At 46.8% G+C, this 27,183-nt stretch overlaps 1 protein-coding gene across 1 annotated transcript; it reads left to right on the top strand.

Annotated features, from left to right (window-relative positions):
* LOC112950887 (lethal(3)malignant brain tumor-like protein 4) lies at positions 1-25,553 on the top strand. The gene is made up of 21 exons (XM_026043519.1): positions 1-114; positions 1,191-1,335; positions 2,087-2,195; positions 2,441-2,603; positions 3,866-3,923; positions 4,995-5,083; positions 6,190-6,294; positions 6,949-7,084; positions 7,586-7,677; positions 8,283-8,434; positions 9,482-9,558; positions 10,960-11,045; positions 12,975-13,085; positions 13,770-13,884; positions 13,988-14,087; positions 14,694-14,873; positions 15,638-15,769; positions 16,195-16,256; positions 17,740-17,906; positions 20,844-20,906; positions 23,582-25,553. Exons 1-21 carry the CDS (start codon positions 1-3, stop codon positions 23,708-23,710), a joined length of 2,385 nt encoding a protein of 794 aa, XP_025899304.1. The 3' UTR covers positions 23,711-25,553.
* Positions 25,554-27,183: the final 1,630 nt, after the last annotated feature.

Raw genomic sequence — 27,183 nt, 5'->3', positions numbered from 1 at the left:
ATGGATCAGAGCGTCCCGGGGCCGGCCGCGGCCGCCTCAACGTCAGACTTCGACGTGATGAGTGCCCTGGACTGGAAGGACGGCATCGGCACCTTGCCTGGCAGCAACATCCAAGTAAGCGCCCGAGGAGCGAAGCCGGCGCACGGGCCCGCGCCTCCGGCAGCGCCCGGGCCCTGCAGCCAGGGCCCAGTTGAGCGCAAACACTTGGGTTTAAGCACTCTGGTTGGAGTTCCCCGGCACATGGTGATGGTGTAGGAGCGGTTTTGAAAGCCTGGGGATGTTCTGCTCCCCCTCTCATGCCCCGCTTTGTCCTCAACTGATTTGGAATTTTGAGGAAGGCGGTTGCTCATTTTGAAAAATTGTCTTCTGCTGCTGTAGACATTTAGGGCCTGATCTTCCTAATTCTCAGTCACAGCAATGCAGCTTTCTAGGGGCAGGAAATCCCATTAGGTCGAGCATGAGACTTAACGAGACAACGGGCATGAGAGCCCTTTTCCTGTGAGTATTTGTAGGGCTGGGCCGGGTTTCGCTGCTCGGCAGGTTGCTGCTTTTGGTGACTGTCCGTGTCTGTGTTCTAAGTTCATGAGAGCGACTCGAGGATGCTCTGATCCAGATGGGATCCGGGATCCGAGGGGCGCGAATGCGAGGTGGTGTGTGGAGGAGCGGGGCTGCTCCCCAATCCCCTGCGCTGCTGGCCCGGTTTGGCTGCGCTTCTGGTGCCTGAGAGCGATGGTGTGGCCATGTCCCCGCGCCCTGCGAGGGCTGAGGCTTTGCGGGGGAGAACAAAAATCCCTCCCAGTCAGAGCTGAAGGGATGTGAGAGCAGTGACGGAGCCGGTGGCCCTGGTGGCAGCCGGGAGCTGCTGCCGCAGCGTCTTCAGCGCGACTTTGCGCCTTCCCTGGGTTGTTTTGTGCCACATTTTACTGCCGTCTGTTCAGGCAGAGGGAGACTGGGGCATAGGAGCGGAGCACGGGCGAAGCAGGCACCACAAATGTGATTTCCTTTGACAACAGGCTCATTTCTGATGTTTTGAGGGAGAGCTATGTTTTTGTGTTGTTGTTTGTTTTTAATGCGTTTGGATGCAGAGCTATTTCTTTGTCCAATACCTTCTTGTCTCCCAAGGAATCCTCCTCCCTCCTGCCCAGTTCGCTCTGTCTTACTAGCCTGCTCTCTTTCCCTGTTGCCTGCAGTTCTGTATAAATGAGTTTGGGATGCTAGAGATCATCACTGAAGCCGAAGCAGAGGCCATAAGGATTCTGTCAAGCTTAGCTGCAAACGCTCGCCTTGCTTCTGCTGCTGCCGCCGCTGCCGCCACCCCTCGCACTGATGTGAAAGGTGAGCTTTGTGGCACGAAACCAAAGAGACCGTTTCTGGCACTGCTTCCAGAGGCAGAACTCGCCAAAACGCTTCCTCCAGAGGCGCAGTGCTCCTGGCACAGGCTCTCTGGTGAATCACCAGTTTGAAAGTTCCAGGAGTGCTTGTGGAGAACGTAGTTAGGGTAGAGTCACAACAGTACCTGGTTCCAGCACCCGTGTCACACTGAGCATTTTAGCCTGCGTACTGGGGGTCTCCCTAACTGGAGACATGGCGAAAACGGAGCCTGTTCTTTCAGGAGCAGAGCTTCAGCAATGGCATTTTTAGAAGCTCTTGTAGATGAAAGTCCAAAGCATATGGAAAGCCAAAATTTTAAAGCCTAACTGACTTGGTATTGCAAGTATGAGAAAAAAAGTGGACTGGTTTGATATTTGTCTTTTGAGTAGAGGAATAAAACCAGCCATAAAAACACATTAAAACATTTTCTAATTGCATCCTGCTTACAATCTTGAGATTATATCCTTTCTTTAGTACTTTTTCAGAGAATAGAGTTTCTCTGAAATTAAAATATTACAGCCATGTGTGGTTTTCTTCAATGAGAAGGTTCACATTTTATAAGTTGAAGCACAGATAATGACTTGCCTCACAATGGCTATTGAGATTCACTTAATGAAAGCTTGTAAAGAGCTTTGCCTGATCTGCTTACATGAAGGGTGTTAAAAGGTACAAAGTTTTAATATTTAAGCGCAATGCTTTTCTTTGGCTTCTGCAGTGCCTGGAGACGTCCTGCCCAGTCCTGCTTTCCAGGCCTATAGCCAAATGGATAGGTTTGCGAATGGCAGGTTCGGGACTCAAACGTGCTCTCAGCAGGATGGGAGCAGGTGAGTAACCTGAAGGATCTTCTCATTTTTTATTTAAAAATCTTCATGGAGAAAGCAGCTTTCGAGAACAGTTTTACTGTGACAAGTAAGCAAGAAATGGAAAAGTCCTGTGAATGGGATTCACTTGGTAGTTTCTCAGCCCAAACCTCCTCATTCTACCAGAGAGGTACAGAGGTACTGGGGAAAATGCAAGAGCGTTATTGTTTTTTTAATTTGATATCTTGTTCTCAATTTTGGGTGTTCAGCGATACCGGCGACATTCCAGCCGACTGCGCAAGCAGGGGGAACCCCAACGTCGGTGTTAGCTGCCAGGTGAATGAGGCTGGCAGACCTGCCAAGCGGCCTCGAAGGAAGAGGAGGCTGCTGCTGGAGTACGAGGAGGAGCAGGATTTTGCAGATGAGGATGAGGTAAGCGAGGGTGCATGCATTTCCTTGAAGAGTAAAATCAATTCTGTGGCCGAAATTTCACTATGCAAAGAAAACGGAGCCAGTGGAGGCTGTTGTGTGCCCAGGAGCGAAGGGGCTGGGTCTGATCCTGTCTCACACAGTAAGGAGGAGACACTGGCAAATAGATCACATGAAGTCAAAGGCAGAATTCAGATCGCAGCTCAGTGCAGCTGTAGGTTACAGGCCCGTGCACCAAATACTCTTCACATTAATAATAATCCATGCAGTGAGGTTTGTGTCTCCCAAAATGCTGCGTCTAACTACAGCTAACAGACTGCTCTGGGGAGCTGAAGGTGAGTGGTAACTTGCCTCAGGTTGGACCCTAGATCTTTTCTTTACTTAATCAGGCATCTCAGGCCCTGTAGGGCCCTTCTGTGTGCAGAGCATCCCCAGCCTGACCAAGGTTCAGAGCTGCTTGGTGGCTGCGTGAGCTGAAAATCCTGATGCCATCAGCAGCTCGACTCATCTTGCTGCTCAGCTTTTCTCAGGGATGGGGTGAGGTATTTGGAAGTATGTGGGGCTTAAGACCCACCTCCCTTCCATCTCCTCCATCAATTCCTGGTCCAAAACTGCATCCCTGTCTCTCTTGGGATGTGTTTTGGCAGGCAGCTTTTGATCGCAGATTTGCCCCTTCTTGGTCTGCTTTGAGAAATGACAGCCCTAGGTAAATTAATTTGAGTGGTAAAACACGTAGAAGAAATGGGAATTACAACCTGACACAATATGCAACACAGGGAGACAACATTTTCTGGGATGGCCTTCAAAGGCAGTAGATACTCGAAACTTCTGCTTCCTTCAGAGCTTTGTAGATAATAATTTTTATCTGTATCGATTCCCTCGTATAGATGAACATAAGAAAATCCAAAAATGGAGCATTGCAGTGAGGTTGCTTATGCAAGATGTAAATCCTGCAGTACAGAGAGCAAATTCTGTGTATTGAAACAGAGATTCTGGTCCTGAGCTGCTCCTCAGTGGTCAAATTTAAATGACCTTTAGTAACTTACACAGAATAACTTCTAAAACACTGTGGACTGCTGCGGTTATATGTGTTATATATGTAACATAGGCTACAAAAGCTCTTGAAGGGTTGCTTAGAAAGAAATAATGCTAGCTAATATTTCTGTTAGTTATGTGTTACATCCTTATTGTGCCTGCATTGTGAGATGATCGAAGAGGGAGGTAACAACAATATTGCTAAACTTTCTTTTAACGTCTGTGTCTAGGAGAAGAATAAATCAAATAATATGAAAGGCCGCAGAAACACTAAGCCAGTAAAACAAGGTGAGCTAAGCTCATGCTCTCTTCTTTTTAATGCTTATAGTTTTTATTATTAATATTTTTTTACTAGCTATTGTAAAATGAACTATGGTAAGAAGAGCAACAGAAGCAAGTAGCTCGTTTCACAGTCAGAGTAGCTTGGTTTGTGTTAGGTACACAAGGCACGGTCAGTCTTTGGAAAGGTGCTTTGGATGATGCTGGACTCGTGGCCAGGGAGCCCGTACGAGGCTCTTGGCCGTTGACCTCAGAGGGCTTCAAAGGCACCTGCTGCAGATTCTGAGTAGAAAATAAGCTGCAAGCAACGTGTGGCTGCTTATGGAGCTTGACTTGGGTTTCCTGTGCACCCTCAGGCAGTTGGTGTATGTTAAGCGAGGGGGGAGAGATATTGAACATGCATTTGAAATGTAATTTCCTGTGTGTATATGAGCACGATCCTGCTACACTGAATCCAAACACCTGCCAAGCTGGGATGTTCATCTCTGCACTGCCTTTCCACCAGATTTCCACAGGGTTAACATATTATGAATATATATGCAATCTTGTGAACTGACCAAAAATTCACTGCATTTTTCATTTGTTTTGGGTTTGTTTTTTAGTTTATATCTAACCCCTTGCTCCTCTGTGAAATATCAGGAGAAGGAATTGTTTCCAGAATTCGTATACCATGTGGCAAACTTTGCAGTGGCAGCTTTCTTATTGGCAGCTTGCCAACTGGCTGACTGCAATTTATTTGACCTATAATCATATATATATTTATTATATATAAAAAAATATATATGCATTTATTTATTTTTAATGTAAGAGGAATACAATTGTACTACTGCTGGAATTAGTATTTTTTCTCAATGGCTGGTTGCTGCTGCCTGCTTTGAGGGGATCCCAGGGACCTGTATGTAGCCTGCACTTCTCTTGCTACTTGCCCTGGAAATATCCTTCTACCTGATCAAAGGCAGTGGTGGCTGTGGTTGCATTTGGGTGTTATTATAAATAACTGGCCCAAATGGGAGGCTGAAGAGAAGGCAGAGCAGGAGGTGTCCAAAAGAAGCATTAATCCTTCTGGTTTTGCCTCCTTAGCTGTTCCTGCGAAGAAGGCAGTGTGGAACTGGGGTTCCTACCTGGAAGAGGAACAGATGATAGCTGCTCCCCTGAAGCTCTTCAGAGAGGTCGGCAGCTGTTGGAATCTTTCCCTACTTTTTTTCCTCAGGCGAACTTACAGAATCAACAACTTTAGGGAAGTAAAACTGAAGGCTGCCTTGGGTCCTGCAGCTGCATTCACCAGTTGTTTTGGTGTAAGCAGGCAGCAATAGCCTTGCAAAAAGCAAAACCAGCCTCCCTTGGTCCTGTAGCTATATTTGCTAGTTGTTTTGGTGTAAGCAGGCAGCAAAAGCCCTGCAAAAAGCAAAAACAATCAAGCCACTCACAAATGAGCAAAGATTTTCTCTTTAGTCTGCTTTGGGTAGCTCTGAATAAATCAGCTCGGGTGGAAACTGCCTTCACTCGTGGTCTGATACAGTTATAGAAGTTGAGAGAACAAATTCAGCTTTGCTGAAGCCCTTCAGCATTTCACTGCCTCATCCTGAAGTAAAAGTTCATCTCCCAGTGGTTCTTCTGAAGCCAAGGGCTCTTTGCACCTTGCAGCTGGAGATGAGAATCAAACCCAGGTAATCAGTGTATTGCAATCAGCCAGTTGCATTTTCTCCTTAAGCCTAGTCTATACTTCAGATTTTTAATGTGAATTAAAATGATGAATAAAGAAAAAATGATCCAAGAAAGGACTTTTCCTCCCCAGTACAGAGGCCTTATCTGTTTCTATCAATGGAAGGTGAGATCTTACAGGGAACAAGCTCTTTCAAAAAAGGCTGGACTGTTGAGCTTGTGCTCGTATGGGCAAAAGCCTTTTAGCTTCCCTGTTTCTGCCAGTCTTCCTGCACCAGGCTGTGAAGGGGACGTTTTCTGTGTTCAAATCAAGCTACCTCTGCTACAAGATTCCATCACGGTTAATTGCTGCAGCCTCATAGTAGTCGTATGAGTTTTTAAAATGTTATATTAAGTAAATTTGAAATATGGCAATTGGGCCTTTATCGATTTCTCTGCCTGTGCTTGTCCATTAAAACAGCAGTCATTTAGAGAGAGATTTTTCCTCTGTGAGCTGAAGATCTAAAACCTTAAGTATACTTGATAGCTGCTCTGCAATAGACTTTGTCTTCAGGATTAAAAACGGGTTTTTCTTCCCATCCCTCCCCACCTTTTTTTCCCCCTTCTCTCACAGTATCAATCGTTCCCGCAAGGCCGAAATGGATTTAAAGCCGGAATGAAATTAGAAGGGCTGGACCCCGAACACCCATCTCGATTCTGTGTCCTTACTGTGGCTGAGGTAGGTGTTTTTCCTATCTCTGATTCCAAAGATCTCATTTAGATTTATATTTTTGTTTAGGAGGGCTGTGTTTTAGTCCACCAAAAAGCTAGAAACACAAAAAGAATAACGTTCTAATAAAGTCACTGATTAGGAGAAGTTCAAGGTGACACTAAAGCAATACATTTATGTGGTTAAGGATCTAAGCCTGAAAACCTACTGTCATTTTTTTTTCTTCCAGTTGTAATTCAGAAAAAGTGCCCCTATTTATTTCATGCAGTGAATGAATATGAAGAAGAATGATGAAATTAGGCTCTGAGACTTAGGAAATACAAAGCGAGTTGAAATGCTTTTAGGCTGCTTCAGTTCCGTGAAATCTGCATTGATTTGGTGTAGATATAAATGTTCTCCTGCTGTGTCTGTACTCGGCACAGGAATGCGGAATATGAGGCTGAGGAAGTTCCACCGGCCAATTTTATTTTCTACTGCTTGAAAAGAGCAGCCTGGAAACTTAAACGATGCAAATGAGAAAACATCAAATTAAGCTTTTTGAAAATAAATCCCATCTTAAATTTACTTTTATTTATAAATCCAAATCTGGAAGGAGGGTTACATTGGTATTTTGGTTTAGCTGCTTTCTGAATCTCGGTGCTCACGGAGCTCCGCTGCTTCCAGGTCCAGGGCTACAGGCTGCGGTTGCACTTCGACGGCTATCAGGAGTGCTACGACTTCTGGGTCAACGCCGATTCCTCAGACATCCACCCCGTCGGCTGGTGTGAAAAAACAGCCCATAAGCTGCTCCCCCCTAAAGGTAGGGAAACGGTGGCGTGCACAAAACCGTACGTTCTGCCAGGAGCCAGTCATGCTGGCGAGCCCTGTTTCGTTATTAATTTGATTTCATCTGAGTCATTTAGAGGAAAGAGGTGTAATTAAGACAGGTGCAATCACAGAGGATCAGGCAGCTTCCTTTTGATATTCCTAAAGACTGACATGGTTAGTCAAACTGGAATATTTATTGCAGGAGTGTGTGAATCGGGGAGATCTCTTTGGGGGTCTGCAGTTTTTCCTTCTTTCCTGCCTTCATTTCCTAAGAACTCGTGCAGTTTCAGATTAATAATTAGGCAGTGCAGTAAAATGTTTTAATTTGCAATGCAAAGGAAAAAGTGTTTTAATGGAGTTGCATGATCCTTGGACATGGTGCAAGGGCAGTTATCCTGCAAAGTTCAAACTCTTCCCAGCTAATTTCCATCTTTGAAAAAACAATCTGATTGTAATGGGGCTGTGTCAAGCAATCTTTTACTTCTCTTTCTAGGCTTCAAGGAAGAAGAATTTAATTGGACTTCATATTTGAAGAATTGCAAAGCTCAAGCAGCTCCAAAAAGCCTTTTCAAGAGCCTTAGCGCAGTAAGTGCTGGTATTGAATACAATGTGTTTTCAAGTAGGTCTGATCTGAAGCAAGTTTTGACCAGAATATTTACATGGTTTTCTAATACATTCATGCCAGAGGTGCAACCATGGTGTGCAATCAGATGCAAGCTATTTCCTGCTGTGATTTATTTGCAGGATGGGAAACTAGTGCTATTTTTTTTCCTTCCTCCAGCCACTGGTTTTCCAGGTGGAGGATTTGTTTCCCCTTCTTAATACTGGAGGAAAAGATTTGCACTACCATTTGTTAAATATATTACAACAATTTGTTCTGCTATGTCCCCAAAGTCAAAATATTTGTGTTGCTTTCCTCTATTTTACTAATTTCCAAAATAATTTCTGCTTTCTAGCAGCATGCCTATGTGCACTTTGGGATCCATCATCAGGTTAGGGAGCTTGAACGTACTTATCCGTCACCCAGCTCGTGTCTCTTGTCAGATGCACCGTCAGCCTGGTAGCTATAGTGTGTTTTGGACTATGCACTTCTGAGTTAAAACCTGCCACAAATGCATTTAGCATAGTAGCTTAAGCAGCCTGGTCTGCAGTGTGGCCAAGGTTCCCTTTCCGGGTGTCCTGTTCCTTAGCCTGTCACCCCTTCTGGATTTCGTCTGGGAATGAAGCTGGAGGCAGTGGACAAGAAGAACCCGTCGCTGATGTGCGTCGCAACCATCACTGACATGCTGGAAAACCGCCTGCTCATTCACTTCGATAACTGGGATGAGAGCTATGACTACTGGTAAAGCCAATGTATTCTCTAAATACATCTGCAAGCAGGCTGGGGTTGGTTCCACCTTCTCACTGATGGTATTAGCTTATCTTTTTAATGCAGTAAGATGTAGTGTAGTAATGTAGTGCAGTCCCACACTGCCCTTCAGTTGTGTTGCACGTTGGAGAATCTTGATCTGCTGCCCTCATTTTGGGGCCAGGTTGGGTATTAATAAAGGAAATGTTTTCCCTCTATGGTCCATATTTTCCAACCCGCATCAAATGAGACACTTTCTTTGAATTTGTCTATAAGAAGCAAAAGGAGTGCCCGGAATGGCTCTTTCTTCAGAATCAGCCCTGCTCGGTGGCTAATTTGTATTTATTTATTTATTTATTTTCCTTAGATAAGTGATCGAGAGCTTTGTAATACTGCTGTTTGAATTTATAGAATTTTAGATTTTGTTCCCTGACTGTTTTAGTCAGTGTCCTTTTTTTCCCTGCTGTGTGTTGCTTTGAATTTGAAAACTATGATATGAAAAGCAAGCAACCCCAGCGTGGAAGCGCAGTTCGGCTGATGCCACCGGGCTTCCCAGTGCTGAAAGACCCTCCGGTCTCTTCCTCGGAGCCAGTGGGACTCGAGGAACAATTTCAATGCTCCCATTTCAAAAAAGCTCAAAAATTAGGAGCCAGGACAAATACCACCAGTTTCCAGCTATAATTAATGGCTAACAGGCATTTCTAAACTGAGGCCTGAAGAACCTTTGCCTGTTCTGCCAAATTACAGTGATTCTTTTGGGGATGAGTGTTTTGTTTTGTTTCGACTTTGACCATCTCTGTCCAGGCTGAGTGGTGGTCTGTAGGGTCCGTGTTTTATTAAAAAGAATAGGCATCTTCCACATTTTTTAAAGCGTCAGGCAGATTCTAGGGTTTCTTTGCCTTCTAAGAAGGCAACGCTTGTCTTTTACACCGCGATCACACTGGCTGAAAGCATCTGAAAGGCCTTTCAGGCAGCTCTTGAATTTTTGTGTCTGTTCTCGCCTTGCAACTGGCCAGCGCTCCCGTTTTCTCTCTGGTGCAGGTGTGAAGCCAGCAGCCCCTACATTCGTCCCGTTGGTTATTGCCAGGAAACTGGAACTCCACTGACGACACCACCTGGTACGTTGGATGTGGCGCCTGTTTCCTGCCTCAGTGAAAAGCCCTGCAAGCTCCATCTCCCCTCTAATTACGTACCTGCAAGTTACAGGTTCCATTCAGTTCTCTTTTCTCAACTGACTGAACGACGTTTCTGTTCATGCTTGTTGCTGCTGCAGTTTATTTTGTTTTATAACTCTTCCAAGCAGTGGAATGAGGTCTGGTAATTTGCAATTGAATTTGATTTCAAAAGGGAAAGAGGGTTTTGATTTATTTGCAATATTTCCTTTCCAAGGTGAGCTGGAAGAAAAAGGAATCGGTGTCATGATTTTGTTGATGGTGAGATGGAATTTTTGGAAATGAAAGATTAACTGAAGTCACCTCTTTTTGCTGCTGCACTAGCATTCAGCAAATGAAGAGGAATGGTGGCAAATGAGAAAGGACAGAGCCTACAGGAAAGTCAATGTTGTTTTCAGGCCTTGAGAGCTCTTGCTTGCCTTAAAAATAATAATAATAACAATCTCCTGCTTGCTGGATTGACAGTTTTAGAACAAGAACGTTTTGTAATTACCGATTATCGAATCGAGTCGAGCGGGTGCAGGAGCAGCCCCTGTGGGTGCCGCGGTGCGGGGCCGCACACCCTTTGTCTGCAGCAGCCTCCTGCCCGCTGCCCAGGGCTGTGGGGAGCAGCCCCCCTCCTCAGACCCCAATTAACTGCGCCCTGGCAGGGTCTGCAGCCAGCTCTGCTCTCTCTGCAGAGGCATTCGCTTGCAGAGCAATTTGCAAACTGTCCTGTGCGACTTGTGACGGGCCCTGCTGCCAACGGGGGACACCGAAGCTACAAAAATACCGAAATAAGAAGGAAAACAAAGCAGAAGCGTTTCTGAAACGTAGCTTAGAAATTGCTGCAGGAGAGAAACATTCTGTGGTTGTTACGGTAGCAAACCTGTGTAGGTCTCTGAAATTAGGGTAATGGTGATGGAGGCTTTTATCTGCATGTTGCTAATTTTACCCAGCTATGGGTGAGTAGGGAGGAGGTGATGAGAAGTTTCTACAGTCTGACAGTCACTCACACAGAATAGGTAATAAAATAAGAGATGGATTTGGTGGTGCCATTCCACGTCACAGAATCTGCTGCCTGGCTTTTAATTGGCAGCTTTCTCTACAGAGTACAAATTGATTAAGTTGTGCAGAAATAAACTGTTCAGTTTTTGCTGCTAAAGCCCCGTGTAGAAGCTGTGGAAATGTGCGGGGCTGCTGTGTGTGCTCCGAATGGGGCATTTGAGTGAACACTACCCCTTACCCTTTGTAAGTGCTAAATTAATATAATAGCCGTGTGCTGCAGAGCTCCCTCTCTATTGTTTGTGACAAATAACTGCAGATTTTTCTTAGATATTAATCTTCCTTTCTCCCTGCCTCCTCCAGGATACAAGGATTCCGAAGGTTTCTCCTGGGAGAAGTATTTGGAAGAGACTAATTCTCAGGCAGCTCCAGCAAGAGCATTCAAACTGGTTGGTGAATCTCTGGTTTTGGTTTGGTTTTAAGTCAGGAGACTAGAGGAAACTGGGCTGCTATTTACCCTTTCTTGCTAGATCTTTGATGTGACAGTGGCTCACCATTTCTCTGCCAAATGGGTAAAACTATGGGGGTTTTTTTGGTGTTTTTTTTTTAACTTTGAGCCTGAGTTTAAGATCATCCCTCTTGGCTGCTTAAAGAAAAACAAGAGCAGAAAGACATGGTCTTGTCCAACTCTTTAGCCTGTGTTTCCATTACCTCTGCAGCCACAACTTCGCTCCTCTGAAAAATCTGACTTTGAGAGAACGGGAGGGAGGGTTGGTTATGGCCCTCTTGAAACTCTAGACTGTAAATGAGCATCCAAGGCTGTGTTTAAAAAATCACGTAGAAAAAAATGGTATTTGATTCATAAACAGTTAATAGAACTCTTCCAAGATCAAATTTCGTTATATTTCTGGCCTGCAAATACATGGTACAGCTATTGATTTTATTATTATTACAGCTAGCAATTACAGCAGATCAGTACATAAAAATATGAGTCGAGAGCCAGAACTGGCGTTTGTCACAGAATTATTGTTTAGCAGTTTTCAGCAGCTATCACTGCAGTGTGGAGACGCTGCTCGTTGGCACAAATAGCAGATCCCATCTCTGGACTTCACCACCCAAAAACCCAGGAGGAGGCAGTTCCAGTGTCAGTGCTTCTCTCACTGTGTCTGTCCATGCCATGGGCTGTAAATTTGCAAGCTCCAGAAACCTCTGCCAGAAATGCCAGTGGTGCCTAAATGGGTAGCCTTGCTCATCACTTGAGCAGAATTTTGTTCACTGACACTCAGGCTTCTTCTCCAGGGCAGACAGACATGGTCAGCTCTTAGAATTAACAGTGGTTTATAAGCATCTTTTCATTAACCTTCTGGTCTTGTTCTGACATCTGAGTTGGAACAAACTGTCAGCTCTGCCTAAAATCCTGACCTTGGTTGATGAGCGCAAGGGCACACCTTGACTGAGTGCCCAGTGCTCCGTAACTCCCAGCTAAGCAGCTCAGAGGAGGAATTTAAAGGAAATTTAAAATCCATCCCTCCCAACTATTGCTTGTCCACTGAATATTCTTGAAGAATATTCTTGAATTCTCTGCCTTGGATGCAATTGCTTCCGTGCTCAGCTGAGAGAGAGTTGAGCAGCACTTTTGTGAGTTGAGCACCTGCATTTAGCTTGATGTGCTTTAGCTTTGGGAGATCTTCTGGAGGGCTCTTCCTGAAGCAGGTCTAATCCCAGTCTCGAAGCAAAGATCTACAGTTCCTTCAATTGTCTCGGAAATGGGGATTTTGCCTTTCGGAGTCCTTCTCGCGTGGGGAAGGAAAAGGGATGTCCTCACTGTGAAGTCACAGATATAACCAAACTTTTGTGCAAGAGAAGAACTTGGCAGCAAAGCGAAAGCTGCTGCGTGTTGCAGCACGGGCTGAGGAGGACGCGGCTCCCACCGGCAGCCAAAGGCTTGGCCAGAGCGGGATGCGCTACCTGGATTTCTCCAGGTGGTTACGTGATATCCAAGCTTGTAGAACCGTGGGGATTGAGCTCATCAGCTGATGGCTCACTGTGCTCTTCCCAAAAAGGAAAGAGCACAGGGGAGGTGCCTTCACGTAGCTCAGCCCCACATCTGAGGTCCTTTTCCCAGTAAGAGATGATGCAGTTCCTGCACCACTAAACGTAATGTGGCTCAGGAGCTAGCAGTGCCCTTCACCATTTCTAGGCATTAAAGTGGGGGGTTGTGGGGCAGGAATAATATCCAAAGTGCCCCCCCCCCCAAAAAAAAAAAAAAATAAAGATTCTCCACATCACACAATATGCACTGAGGAGCCATGGCCAACGGAGGAGCTTGGAGCTCCCCTCCAATGCATTTACGTTGCACTCGCACTTCTCTTTTCCAGCGTCCTGCTCACGGATTCCAGGTCGATATGAAGCTAGAGGCTGTGGACAGACGGAATCCCATCCTGATAAGAGTGGCGACTGTAGCTGACAAAGATGACTATCGAATCAAGGTAACGAAACGAAAAAAGGCTCTGTTGATGGGGGCTGCTTGGCAAGAGGCCTCCTTCCTGCGGAGCCTGCTCCCCACCGGCCACTTGATTCTCAGTCTTTTCTCTGTGATTGCAGGGAAAAATTCAGATTTTGTCAAGCGCAGTAGCGTGGTTTGCAGCACAGCTGCACATTTGCCTGCAACTCTACAACATAAACAGCCCAGCAGCCTTTAAGCAGCAGTGATCTTTAATCTCTGCCAACCTGGATCTGAACCAACAATGCAAAGCCCTTCAAATCGTGTTACTATTGAAAATGTTAGTCAGCTCACCACAAAACTGGCCAAAATCCTTGGCTTTTATGGTGTTTTTTTTGGATTCTCAGAAGAAAAAAAAAATCTGTTTGCAGATATGTAGTCCCAAGTATAGAGTTTATGGGTCAGCCCCTAATCTATGATTTTTAATAGGCTCTGTGATTTGACTGTGTCACCAGAACCTGTGTGTTCTATAAAACATAACTATTAATGGGCTAGGAAATAAAGGACTCAGGAAAACAAATAATTACACTGAGCACATAAAGGATGATTGTGCATGGCTTAAAGAATTGAGTGAGTCAGCCAAAGCTGAGCAAGATGAGACAAAGGGAGAAGTTAAGATAAAAGGTGAGCTGTGTTCTTAACTGTACCCCTTGCTTTGTGCTTCTTTCAGATACATTTTGATGGTTGGGACCATATTTATGATTTCTGGGTTGACGTGGACAGCCCAGACATTCATCCAGTTGGCTGGTGTGCAAAGACTGGCCACGCTTTGCAAGTCCCACTAGGTAAAGTAGATGGCATCAGTGTCGTGTTATATGTTTAAGTGCAACCTGCTCTTCAAATGCAGGAAGCTTTTACAAATCTGTTTAACTTTCTTTTCATTATCAGGTGCTGCTGTTCCAGTGGGAACCGCGGGACAGATGTGTCCTACTCCAGGCTGCCAGGGCATCGGTCACGTCAAGGGACCGCGATACGGAACTCATTACACGTACGTGTGCCGGGTGTCCTGGTAAATGCTCTGCCTCTCTGATTCTGCAGGAGCGATGAGCAACAGGCACCTGCACCACACCGAAATGATCGCAGGTGGTGGGTCAGGAGATGGTTATAACTGTAACTGCAGCTCCCTCTTGTGTCTCAATCCCTTATTCCACCATTAATTCAGTTTACACCAACAGAACCATGACAACTGCAATCACACATGTTAATTCAGTCCAGCCTCTACTTCCCAGCATCAACAAAGCAATTTCTTATGTAAAATAATATACCCAAGAAGAGCATGGCAGCAGGCAGGTAAAAGGGGAGAGGCTGGGGTGAAGTATTATTGCGGAGGTGTGGGGAGAGCTAGCTCTTGTTTTGTGCTCTGCCTCCAATTTCTTACATGTTCTTGGAAAAGGAGAATACAAAAAGAAACTCAGAGGATTTTGGAAGATTCAGTATCACATAGTATTGTAAGGGCTATAAAGTGAAATTTGCAGGACAGTTTTTTGTTTCACGAGTTATTATTCAGACAAACAGTAAGAGCTAGTGAGGAAGAGTGCTGCTATGCCAGCTTTAAAAACATGAACTCTTTATTTTATTTTATTTGGTAACACAGCTTAGTTGGCTGCCCATATTCCGATGTGAATCTCAACAGAGAAAACTTGCTGCTGGACCGTCTGAGCGGGGAGAGACCTGCCCCTAGCCAAAGCATCCAGAAAATCAGGAGACCAGAAATGGCTGCTCCATTTCTTGGGGGAGCAGGCGAGTCTTCTCAGGAGGACTCTCCCCATTCCAGGTGAGCTCAACCCCTTTCCTTTGCAGATAACCAGGGAGTCAAACTGTTCTATAATGCAGACAAACATGAGAATTGTCAGAAAAGCAGTAAAGCACTGAGCTAATCTGTCGTAGTGAGCCATGGCCCAGCCAACCTCAACACGGAGCAGGGCACTTTTGTACCCTCACGTGCCGTAATAGGCTTCTTGATTCCTTCATCCTGCTGCTCTGGTTACCTTCCCACTAAGGAAATTGCATTCTTTCTCCATAAATTTTCCTTGCTGTTTCATTTTCCTTCCTGTTCCATATATATATATATAGCTATACACACACATATATATATACATATATATATATATGAAATACATATATATATATATACATATATATATATTTATATACACACACTTTTCTTTCATTTCCTGTCCTAAAACTGTCAAGCAAGATTATTTTGCACTATTAAATTATGACTGCATTCCATCCCGCAGTGGGCTGGTTGGTGTAATGGCTTTATGTATCTCTTGGCAAATAAATTGAGCTCCTTCAAATATTTCATTGAAAATCTTAAACCGGAGTATTGTGAAAATTATGTATTATCTGCGCGTTAATTTTTGAGCAGCAGGAGACAGCTAAAATGTCCCATTGGAACATCTGAATTATCCTGGGAGAGAGGGAAGCTTCCACCACTAGATGGTGGTTGATGCTGCCACTTGCAAGAAGCAGCTTTGCTCTCCCCTGGGAAGAGGGGACAAGTCGGCCTAGCTGCTATCGCTTGTCTGTCTGCAGGAAATCTGTACAAAGCAGTGAAAAATCCTGCCAGTGCAGCCTGTACAGCCTGTCGGAACAGTCTGAAAACAGTCAGGAGAGAGACTGGGCAGAAGAGGAATCCTCCACATCTGACAAAGCCAAACCAAAACAGTAAATAAGATGTTTTGCATGGTTGCATGAAAACATGGGTTTTCATGTATTAACTGTTGTGTTTCCTGGGGGTGCTGCCACATCTGAAATACAGATGTAAATCCCTGGCTTGGAAGAGCCTGCTGCGATCAGACATTGGAAGGGTAGAGTTTTAGATCAACATGTTAACTTTAAATCCCCTCCCTTCCTCCCATTCTGTGGCTCTTTTTCCTGCTCTAGACTTGTGTCTGAGGTCTAGCCATGAATTTAATAATGGGAAATTTGTCTCTTGTAGAGAGAAAGAGAGATTGGGGCAGTGTGGCGCAACTGCCACTTTTAAGAGGGAAAAGATCTTAGTTTCTGCAAGTCCCATTAATCTTGGTGAGAAGGAACAAGCCTCACAAATTGTGCATCTTTAGTAACATTTTTGTGATTGATGCTTTCAGGCTCGGGTGCTCACACGCCTATATAAAGTTACAGCTGGTGAAACAAGAAGGCGACGGAAAAGGTTGGTTGATTTGTGTGTGTGTGTGTGTATGTGCTTAAATACAAAAACTCTACAAAAACTTTACATCTCTTTTTGATTCCACAGCATGTGCATGAGGCTGGTGTAAGAGTCATCTTAATTTTCTTCCCCTTTTTCATTTAAAATGGAAATGGAGGAAGAGTACAATCCCCTAGTGATATGACAGTTATTACTTTGTAGAGTCTCCCATTTATTAACTGAGATCAGATTGCCTCACCTTTTATACCCCTGCATACTCCTGTGTAACAGTGAGGGCGTTTCACTGCCAGTATTTACTGAGCTAGTGAAGAAAACAGTGATCTTTAAATTCTCCTGAGGATGAAATAGAAATCTAAAATATCAAATGAAAAATCAATGTATATTTTTTTCTGGTACATGACTGGTTAAGTTTTAAGAGGAGCTTCCTGATATCGCTTTAACAAACAACATGTTCCTACTTTCAGATTTGCTATAAAAAGCCATATCAGAGAGGCAAGCTGACCAGGCTTTTAGGAGGATTTAACATGGTAATAAATCTCTAATCGAGAAGCAGCCAAGCAGGCACAAACCGGGACAGGTGCCTGGCTTTTCTTCGCTGCCTCTTTACCTAGTGCTGACTTGTGCAGCCGGAGAGGCCTGGCCGTTCCGCACTGCCGTTGGCAGCAAAATCCATCTCCTTCCCTCCACGTTCACCTTAACCAGCATGACAGGAGTGGCCAGAGGGAGATTCTCCAGTAATCCACTGACCTGTAATCCCACAACTGCCCAGAGTTTCCGTCCCATCTGTACTTAAGCCATTGGAACCCTGCTGCTTTCTCAAGGAGAAGATAACTTCTTCAGATGGTAGTTTGGAAATTTTCCCAAGGGGAAGGAGTTGAGGGAGGAAAAAGTTCAGATAACGTCACCATGAGCCTTCCTCCCTCTCCAGGTGCCTGTCACCATGGGCGGGCACCCTTGAGGATGAGGAGGGCGTGAAGCCAGGGGAACCCATGGGTGCTGCTGGTGCCGAAGCCCCGAGGCCGTGGGGCTGCCGCGCGCCGGGTGCCAGTCCCGTGGCCCCACGCGGGTGCCGCGATGGCCCCGGGGTGCAGTGTGTCCAGCCGGCCCCGGTGCCCCTTGTGGGATGTGGCCAAACACCCCTAGGGCCCTGACTCTGCAGTGATCTCGCTGGGGAGGGATGGGGGGTTCCCGGCTATGATTAAAGTCGTTTGACATGAGAGGAGGGAGCTGGTGCTGGAGGTGACCTGCAGCGCAGCGGGTGCGTGGAGGGCCCTTAGGCTGGCACAGCTGCGAGCTGCAGCGATGCCCTGAGGCCCCAGCTGCAGATGCTCTTACCAGAACCCCTCCACCTGGTCAATAAAATGCTCCGAACATCATTTTGCTGAGAAGCTAAAGCTGCCAGCCTGGGGCTTTGTCCCTTTCCCGCTCTCGGGAGGGTGCCCCTGCTTTGGTGATCTCGCCCCGACCCGTCTCCTCCCCGTTGCAGCCGCGGATCTCGACCTGCAGCAGGCCCTGCACCAGTCCATCTTCATGCCCTCCCTGGCGTCCAGCCCCAGCCGCCGCCTGCAGCTCTGCTGGGAGCAGCACTGCCGGCTCTTGCCCGCGGTCTCGGGGCTCACGGCCAAGGACGTGGCCGCCTGGTCGGTGGAAGAGGTGAGTGCCCCGTTCTGCAGGGGCCCCGGGAAGCCGGGCGCTCCCGGAGCTGCTCGGGAGGCTTCCCTTTCTTCTTGTCTTTCCCTTCCCAGGCAGTGCCTTTCGATTTGCTTTCCAACCATGCCATGTGCAATAAATTACTGACTTGCTTAGAAGTTATTCCCAAGTCCCCTTAGAAAGGGAGGGGAAGGATCCACATTAACACTCCAGTGTCTGCAGAGTTCCCTGCATAGGATTCTTCTTGTGTATATTTATTTACTCTTCAATCTTTGAGTCCACAGGCCCGAAACGTGATGCTGGCAGCAGATTTTTGCTTCCGTCTGGCCTCCCTCTCCTGTCACTTGGCTGCTGATTTACTTTTGCATTTCAGATGCTTCCAGATCCCCTCGTTTTTCATCTCCCCTCCTGTTTCCCCTGCAACAAAACTGCCCACAGCCTGACCTGCCTTCTGGCCGAGGGAGCTGCGCAGCCGGCGACGGGTCTCGGCTCTCCGAGCTCTTGAGATGTCTCCTGTAATTAGGTGCCATGTGACAATAGCATCTTGTGCGTGCTGAGTCGATGCTTTTGCCTCCGTGCCTTGGGCATAAATAATATTTGTACCTCCGCTCGGGAGGCGGTGACAATTCCAATCTTGGCACTGGGTCGTAGACTGTTTAATTCAGGACAAAGACTCTTAATGCTGCGTTTGCAAGGAAGGAGCTCATCTGCCAAGCAGGAAAAAAGGTGCCACTTTTTTTTATGAAGCATCAAGGGTCTTCAGGGACTTTTAGAAAGTGCGTTTTCCTGAAGTGCCCCTTGCATCAGATAAATCCCATCCTGACTTTGCTCTTCCTGCTCGCGTCTGGCAGGGATGCAGGATGGCAGCAGACGGGAGCCAGCGCGGCTGTGAAGGGGACTGAGCAAGGAGTGTGACTGGTTAAAACTCGGCCCTTTTTTGTTGTTTTGTGTTTTAATGAAAAAGTGCTGGAATTGAATTTGCAGCAAACACACGGAGGCAAAGAACAACCTCTGTGGGAGATTTGCTGTTCAAGTCCTTTCTCGAAGCTTGCACAGATTTCTCCAAAAGGTCATATAGTAAATCAATGAGGGCAGGAGCAGTTAATCCTCTGACATAAAAATAAGCAGGATGTCTTTCTTTTGGATAAAACATGGAGGCTGTTTCATGGAAGAGCAGAGTCAGGACACAAGCCAAATAATTTTTTTCCTTTGCAGTTGACCTTTAAAACAACTGCAGGGTAAATTTAACTGGGGCATTAGTTAGGTAACAGATGAGCCTAAGTAGGGAGCGCAGGGAATGAATGAAGGTGCTCTGGACATCGTGCTTCAAAACCCAGAATATGCTGAGCTGTGATCTGTGCTGCAGTCCGAAAAATGAGGTGGCCACTGGTAAGAGGGAACAGCATAGTGAAAAAACAGAGTTGCAGGGGACCGGCCAAAGTGATTGCAGGTTTTGTCTTGAATTGCAATAAAAGAGATCGGATTTTGCAAATTATGGAAATTATAGGAATCAATTTGGCCTCCGTATGAGCACTTGCAAGATCAGCGTGAGCAATTAAATGTAGCTGCAGGTCCGTGTGGATGAAAGCAAGCGGGACCTTCTGTGTTTGGGCAAGTCCAAAGCAGATCTCATCTGCTGGCACTTGGCTTCCTAAAATCTTCCTACAGAGCAGAGATTTGCTCAGGGCTTATGCTTTGAACTCTGGCACAAAGGAGACCATTCTGCTGGTCTGAAACAAGAGCAAAGCGACGGGAGTGTAAAATTCTTCTTTGGTTTCGGATGAAGAACTGTTTTATTTTACAAAACCCACATTAAGGGGGAAAAACATCCTTAATTCTCTGATGGTTGAGAAGAGCTGAACTGGCAGAGCAGCAGCAGGATTTTAAGACCCTCAAGCTAAGAGGCTCTTGGTAACGCTGCACAATCTGCAAGAGCAGTTATTTTAATGCAGCCTTGTTATTTATTGAGAGCTTCCTCCCGTGCTTTCGGAGCACAGCCGGGGAAGGGTGTTGAGTCGCACAGGAATGTGGGGAGGTGACGGAACTGAAGTGTTGGTTAGTTCATCCCGCCTGAGTTGCCAATACAACGTATGGGGAGTCTGTCCTTGTGCTACTTGCTTGGGCGCTGCTAAATCCAAGTTAATGCCGGCTCCTGTGTGCGTCTTGTCACGAGGCGCCGTCAGCGCGGCGTTAAAGGGGGGCTCTGTCAGACCCCCCGAGTTTGCCAAACACACAGCAAGAGATGGGGATTTCGGGGCACCACACACGTCTGGGGTCACGGCCACCTTCCCTGCAGACCGCGAGGAATTTGAATTGACGCTTTGCACCAAAAATCATCAGGATGGCAGGAGCGAGCGCTCCCTGCGCCGCGCGACGGGCCCTTCCTGCGGGGCCGCCGCCGATTAGCGGCATGTGTTTGGTCTCGTTACGCCTCGGAGACCAATCTGCGCCAGTGGAGCACGCATGGAAAACACGGGGCTTGTTAAGTGACCCTCCGCGCGGCTCAGGAGGGCTCCTCGCGTCGCTTGTGCCCCGGGGTGACCCGTGGGCTGCTTGTGAGCGTCTCCGCGGCAGCTATTACAGATTTCCCCTTAAAAGTGTTTTCCCTGATGCTAAAAGCCAAGTTCACTGATATTCTTTTAATCCCATTGATTCCGCGGATCCTGTCCTTCAAAGCAGCACAGATTAAAGCAGAGCAAACTCCTTCCTAGTGCTTCATGTCATCCGTATATTTGTATTCCTGTTTCCAGGCTTGTCTCTTTCAGCGACGTTGTCATGTGAAGCTGTCTAAATCCTTTTTCTTCTAGATTTTGCTTTCTGACAAAACCACACAGAAAATGAACGCTGTAGATGAGTTTAAAATAGAAGGATAAGATATTTTTGGTTGATGATGCCCCATTTTAATTGTCCACTTTTCTCTTTTCCCGTGCTTAATGGCAGGTGGCAAACTTCATCCAGCGCCTGCCTGGCTGCAAGGAGCAAGCACCGATATTCAGGGACGAGGTAAGTGAAGCCCCCCAGGTCGTGCACTGCGATGCTGGAGGGTCTGGCAGCAAGAAGGTGCTTTTGTGCTCGTGTTATTCCAGAGTTACGGCGCTGATCGCCTTGACGGGCTCACATTTGTCATTAAAGAGCCTCTGGCAGTTAGGAGACAGCTTCAGTATGGAGCTAAATACTAACGTGCCTAATTGCATCCTGCTGCTTCCAACCCCCCCCAGCCGTTGGAGTCGCTTGCCTTGTTTGCTTGGCCTGACATCCTGCCTTGGACTATTGTGGAGCGCTTTTGGCAGCGCTATAAAGATGTCCTGTCGGAACCAGGACAGGCGGTTCCGCCGAGCGGAGCCGGGAGCAGATGCCGGCTCCGCTCGGGAGCCTGGCAAAAGCCTGGGAGCCGCGGCGGTGCCGTGGGCCGCGATGAGGCAGCGCGGAGGAGCCGTCCTCCAGTGAGCGTCTGGGGGAAACGCTTGTGCTCTAGCAGGTGCTTTGGCTTCCAGTGACCTTAGAGGTGCGACTTGGAGACCCTAAATGAGCTTCTGTCCCCATATAGGGCACCGCTCCAGTCTCCACTTCGGATATGAGAGCACAAGGGTGAAGGCTTTTTCTTTTATGTACCTGTATTTTGTCTCCACTGATTAGAAAAAAAATAAGACTAACAAAAAGCAAAAGAAATTAAGGCTTGCAAAAAAAAAACCTACTGCAAAGTAACAGTGCAGCAGGATCCTGCTTACTTGAACACAGTAGGAGTAATGGGATTTACCCAAGTGAACCAGCCTGTCAGTACAGCTGAATGTAAAAGATGCATCCTCATTTCTAGAGACGACATATTCAGAAATTAGGGCTTGGTAAGTGAGATGTAGCTAGCGAGTCTTCTAACAGGACCGTTCACCATTTCTTATTTTCTTGCAGTTTTGGTTTAGCTGCTCCTAGCCCCACTTCCAGCGGCTTTATTCCTTTCTAGGTGCAGCCACGCTCTATTTTAGGATCTTACTTTCGGCAACCTTAGCTTTTCATTCTCTTTGCCAGGCGAGAGGAGCTTGGGTTTTATCTATTTGTTTATTTATTTAAGGTTTCTGCTCAGGCTAAATTGCTAGTTTGAAATTAAAACCTTTTAGCAAGTTTGGCTTGGGCCAAATTCCTGTGCGAGTGGCAGCACTGCTCACTCCACCCGAATTGTCCGTTAGCAGTAATCAGGCCGGTGAGTGCTCTCTGTTTAGGAGAAATAAATCCCCTGCAGCCTTCTCTTGGCGGGGGGGGGGGATGAGGGCTGCTTACGTTAGGAACCAAGAGAACAAATTGTGCGCAGAATTTCAGAAACCACTCAAAGAAGACGGAGCAAAGAAATGCATAATAAACCCCAGGCAGCCTTCTGCGCTTGTGTGCAGGGCAGGGCTGTTCCAAAGGAGGCACCTTCGAGGCAACGCAGGAACAGCAAACATGGTAATGTTAGATGCAAAAGCATTTTCGAGCCCAGGACTTTTTTCCAGCATTTCCCTTCTACTCTTGGCTCTATTTAATTGAAGCAGTGATCCGTTTATTTCAAGATATTTTTAGCATTTTAGCTTGTTCGTTGCAGTAATACAGACTCTGGGCAGCTTGCAAACATAAATAGGTGAAGTTATCTATAGATGGGGAGCACTGCTGTCATTCTCAGTGTAGACGCCGGCCCGTTAAGTAACTTGCTCGTGGTCTCCTGTGTGGCTAGAGCAGAAAAGGGGAAATGAAACCTCCTGGCTGCCAGCTCCTTGCTTTAATTATAGGTTTGAGTTAATTAAACGTAGCTGCTTCTAGCAGTTGTTGAAATGCAAGGAAGTTCTAGCTGGGACAACTGCAAGGGAAGCAGAATTGCTGTTCTGGATCAGATGAATGTCCCGTGTCATCCGCTGTAGCTGGTCATCATCAAAGAAGAGGCTGAGATGCTCTTGGTCTCTGCAAATGGATGTTAATGGAGTAATGTGTCCCAGTGAGATGCACATTCCTTGTCTCTCTCCATTAATCCTTGGCTTCCTCCCTGAAGCATTTTTTTTATTTGTTTTAATTATATCTTTGTCATCTCTGGGTAACTGCGGATGTTCTTGGGAACCCAAGTAAATTGCTGATCTTCTTTAAAAGAAAAAAAAAAAAAAAAAGATTTCATTCTCTGATGCCCAGAATGTCTTGTTGCTTGTGGGCATATCAGAGTTGAGAACAGACAGAGATTCACATCTCAGGCATTTTTCTCCTCTGTAAGGTTTCTAGCAAAGCCGACCAAAACATCAGCACAGAGGGCATTTGGCTTTAAATTTTACCCTGAACGGCTTAAGAGGAGTCCCCAAATCTCCAGTGAGAGCATGTACTGCATGCAGTAGGAAACGGTGATTTGATATGTCTAATTGTTGTCGAGGAGGGTAGGATATTCCTTCTGGATAGCTGCCTGCTGGAGGCTTGAGCTCTGCGTTTCCTCATCTAATTTCTGGCTGCAGATTGTGAATAAGCTCTAGGACTTTGGACAATTGTTGGATTTTAGAGGATTTATCCTTTTAAAGAACATAAAGCCTAATGATCAGGCATCCTCAAGGCAGTGCTTTTGCTTTTATTTCTCAATCCTAAGTGTGTTGTTTAATTGGAAAGACTAAAAATGAGAAGCAACCTGCCAATTTCTAAGTAATAATCTCTATTTTCTCTGTGTTTCCAATTTCTAGCAAATAGACGGAGAGGCCTTTCTACTCATGAACCAGACCGATCTAGTTAAAATACTCGGCATCAAGCTGGGCCCGGCTCTGAAAATCTCCAACGCCATCCTCATGCTCCGGTCTGCGGAAGAGCACTGAGCAGAGCCCTTTGCCAGAGCCCAGCACCGATTTGCAGGGAACAAATCTTCAGTTTAAAGGGTGTTATGAAGTGCCAAACAGGCAGATTAGGACTTAGGCATATTTTAAGTAGAATTTGTTATAAGTATTTTGAAGACATAAAAATCCTGCCACCATCTGGAATATGGGGCAGCTTCGCTTTCAAGAAGAAATGATTATATTTTTTAATTGAATTTGGTTTTGATATATCAATCTCTCTGAGGAGATCTAGAAGAAACCTCCAGTTATAAGGGGAAATCTAGGGTAGCATTGGTGGAGCTGCGACAGGAAGAAAAAGCTATGAGTGAAATGCCTGCTGTGTGCAATGACAATGCCTGAAAGAGAGACTGAATTATCACCAGCGTGTTTAATATATGTATATGTACAGTCATATGTATAAAAACTCTGAGAAGGGAGTGAAAAAATAGGGAAAATCTGCACTTCAGACAACTCGTCTGCATCTTTCAGAAATGTGACTCAAGAACTGACATTTTCAAGACTGATTTTTAAATTCCAGTTTCTCCTGCTGATCTTACAAGTTCAGATCCTGCCTAATGGACTCTTTGCACCATATTAGAGGACCCCATCAGGACTTTCGGGCCGTGGCAAAACGAGACCATCAGGTGCCCTTGCGAGCTGGCTGAATTCATCCGCGCTCTCCTCGCCGTCGGCCGCCTGCTAGGAGCACTGCAAGCTGAAACGCCAGCGGCCAGCGGACACAGATAGGTGCAAGCACGTCCTACACACGATTTGCTTTTATTCCCTACAAGGAGAATCTTAGGGAGTTAGTGCTGGGCTTTGACAGCCTCCAAAGGGGCTCTCCCTTGTACCAGTCGGGTGCTTTAGCAGCAGGGCACCGAGAGCTCCAAGCCTCTATGGGAAGCCAGGCAGAAGCTGAAGGGAGATCTCAGCAGAGGAGGTCAAGGTTCGAACAAACAGCGAAACCACAAGCGAATGATCCTCCAAAGAGAGCAAATCTGTATCCAGGAGGAGGGGAGGCTCGGGGCTCTGCTGCAGGGAGCAACCCGTGCGCTTTGCTGGCCGGAGCAGAGCACCAGTACTCCCTGCTGCTCTGAGAATGGGAGCAGGGTTTTCTGAGCGTGGCCTGTCCCAGGCGCAGGACTCCTGCCCCACTGCCAGGGCCCCTCTCCCGCCTGGAAGCACAGGGAGAAGTGCTCTGCACCCCAGGGGCCCTCTCAACCCTTCCCTTTGTGCCTCGCAGCGTGCGGGGCTGCGCCCCAGGCTCCCGCGGCTCCGTGCGGGACGGACCAAGCCCTTCTCCGTGCCGCGTTCCCCAGCGTGGGCGAGCTCCCCAGCCCAGCTTGCAAGAGGATCTCAGGGCACTGCCCGATGCCGCATGATCCGTCCACCCGCGGATGCCTCCGACTGCCTCCTGCTCTTGGCATCTTTATTCCCAGTGTTGTTGCCTTAGTCTTGGGACTGCAGTTGCTCCAGAACTGAAGACCAACGTGCTCTATGCACTGGTGGGATGATGCAAGAAGCCCTCCGCTTCATTTTTCCTTTCTCCGTGTCTTTTGTCCGACCTTCCAGCTCCTGAGAGGTCCCGGTGACCTTCCGAAAGTAATAAGTTCCTTAAAATTGTCAGCACAGCAGAATCGGAGCTGCTGAATGCATTCAGCCCTGGATTAATGTACAGAGCAATTTGTCTCCATACTTTCTATTTTTGTATAAGAAGTTAAGGACTTTAAGCCTTCTACGTACGGATGGTGGGATGTAGAACACCCAAAATCCTAAATAACAGTTCCCTGCACAGGCAGCTGCAGGAGAACTTAGTAATTTAACACAGGCTAGACAAGCTACGACTTTAATTTATTAACAGATATTTCCAATGAGATAACAAGGATGTTTGCCAAAGAGCCGGAGCATCCCGAGTCTGTGCAAAGGCTGGAATTGGGAGCGGCACCGCGCGGGCTCCGAAGCACCTGGAGCAGGGCTCGGGAGCTGGACTGCTCTGCATTGGGCTCTTATTGAGAGCCCTTCTTTGCTCCCCTTGCCGTCTTCAGCAGCCCTGGGCTCACGGATCCTCGGCCGCCGACAGCTCAGTGCCATCTCACGGCGTGCTCCTTTCCCGGGAGCAAGTCCTGCGGATTTTTCTGTGTTTCCTCCTCCCTTTGGGAGAGTGAGTTGGGGACAGCAGGTTGCCTCCAGCGAAAAGAAAAGAATATATAAATATATATAAATTTCTTTTTACTATATTTAGATAGAGGATGAAGAGAATCAGTGAAATGAGCAGTGAAATTCCAGTCACTGAAATTATTCAAACAGCAGAGAGATTTTTAATCCTAGGGGCTTCCAAGCCAGCTGGATGGAAGAAGAAAATGTGAACTTGGAGTTTATTCCGTTAGAGGCAGTGTTTTTAGCAAGGAGGGAGGGAGGAAACCTTTTAGGGTTAGGAAAAGCAGGAATCTGCTTCTTGTGCCTTTCTGCAAATCTGCTAATTTTTTGCAGAGTGCACAGAGCTGTTTTAACTCTTCTTCCAAATACAGCTTTATTTTAATGAAATTAAGCAACTTGAAAGCAATGCAAGGGCAAAAAGAAAAGACTTTGAGGATCTTCACTGGACAGATTTAAAATTTCCGAATATTTCCCACAAGAAGAAAACCCTCCTGTTCTGGCTCCGACTTGACCCGTGACTTAGGAATTGACCTTTGTGTCTCCGATTTTACAAAAATTTGCCTTTTTCCCCCAGCCCTAAGAGGGGCTGGGTCTGAGCACGGGCTCTGCAGCCGCCTGTGTTTGAGGCCGTGTTGTCCGGGCCGAACGTGCGGCTGTTGTGCAGCTCCCGTGGCCAAGCAGTGCAACCAAAAAGCCTCCGCGCTGCCCATTACAACGTGTCTTATTGCTGGATGTGCTCTTGAAGTCCCAAATTGCTCTGTTTTATTTTTCTTTTCTCCTTTTCGCCTTCCTCCTTAGCAGGGAGCCCGGATGCTGCTGTCGGCGCCATCCCGAACGCTCAGCCCTGTAGCCCCGTTAGAGCCGGGCGGACGCGCCGGGCGGCCCCGCGAGCAAAACTGCGCGACCAAAGAACGAGAGGAAGGCGGAATAAATCAGCCAGGGGATAAGCTCCGTGGGCTGCACAAGATTTCCTGCCTGCTCCTGTGGTGCTCTGCTCAGGCACTTAGAGCACAGGGAGCTTTAAAGTTTCTGACATCGTCACTGTCACGTGGCGAGCGAGCTTATTTTTGAAATTCCTCCTACTTGAACTGGAAACGGGGGCCGGCAGCCCGTCCGCTGGCTTCTCTCAGCCTCTGAAATGTTTGCCCGCCTTAAGCCAAACAAATACTTGAGCTTTTTCCTTTTGACGCTGGCCGCAGTGTCGCCCTCCACCAATGCTTTGTTCTGGAAATGTGAATAAAATTAATATAAGTTTGAAGGCGGCGGCTGCTTTGGGTGCTCGGCTCCGGCTCGCGCGGGGAGGCGCTGCTGGCTCGCTG

This window comes from Nothoprocta perdicaria, unplaced genomic scaffold (genome assembly GCF_003342845.1).
Source record: "Nothoprocta perdicaria isolate Ctin4 unplaced genomic scaffold, notPer1 scaffold_33, whole genome shotgun sequence".
In the NCBI taxonomy this organism is placed as follows: Eukaryota; Metazoa; Chordata; class Aves; order Tinamiformes; family Tinamidae; genus Nothoprocta; species Nothoprocta perdicaria.
This window is presented reverse-complemented; position numbering and strand designations above follow the sequence as displayed.

What these genes read in the sequence shown, in the direction of transcription:
- LOC112950887 (XM_026043519.1), top strand. Translation starts at nt 1, where the DNA reads ATGGATCAGAGCGTCCCGGGGCCGGCCGCGGCCGCCTCAACGTCAGAC. An exon ending in TAAGCTGCTCCCCCCTAAAG is followed by an intron (nt 7,085 to 7,585) that starts GTAGGGAAACGG and finishes TTCTCTTTCTAG; the next exon opens with GCTTCAAGGAAGAAGAATTT. An exon ending in GAGGACTCTCCCCATTCCAG is followed by an intron (nt 14,874 to 15,637) that starts GTGAGCTCAACC and finishes GTCTGTCTGCAG; the next exon opens with GAAATCTGTACAAAGCAGTG.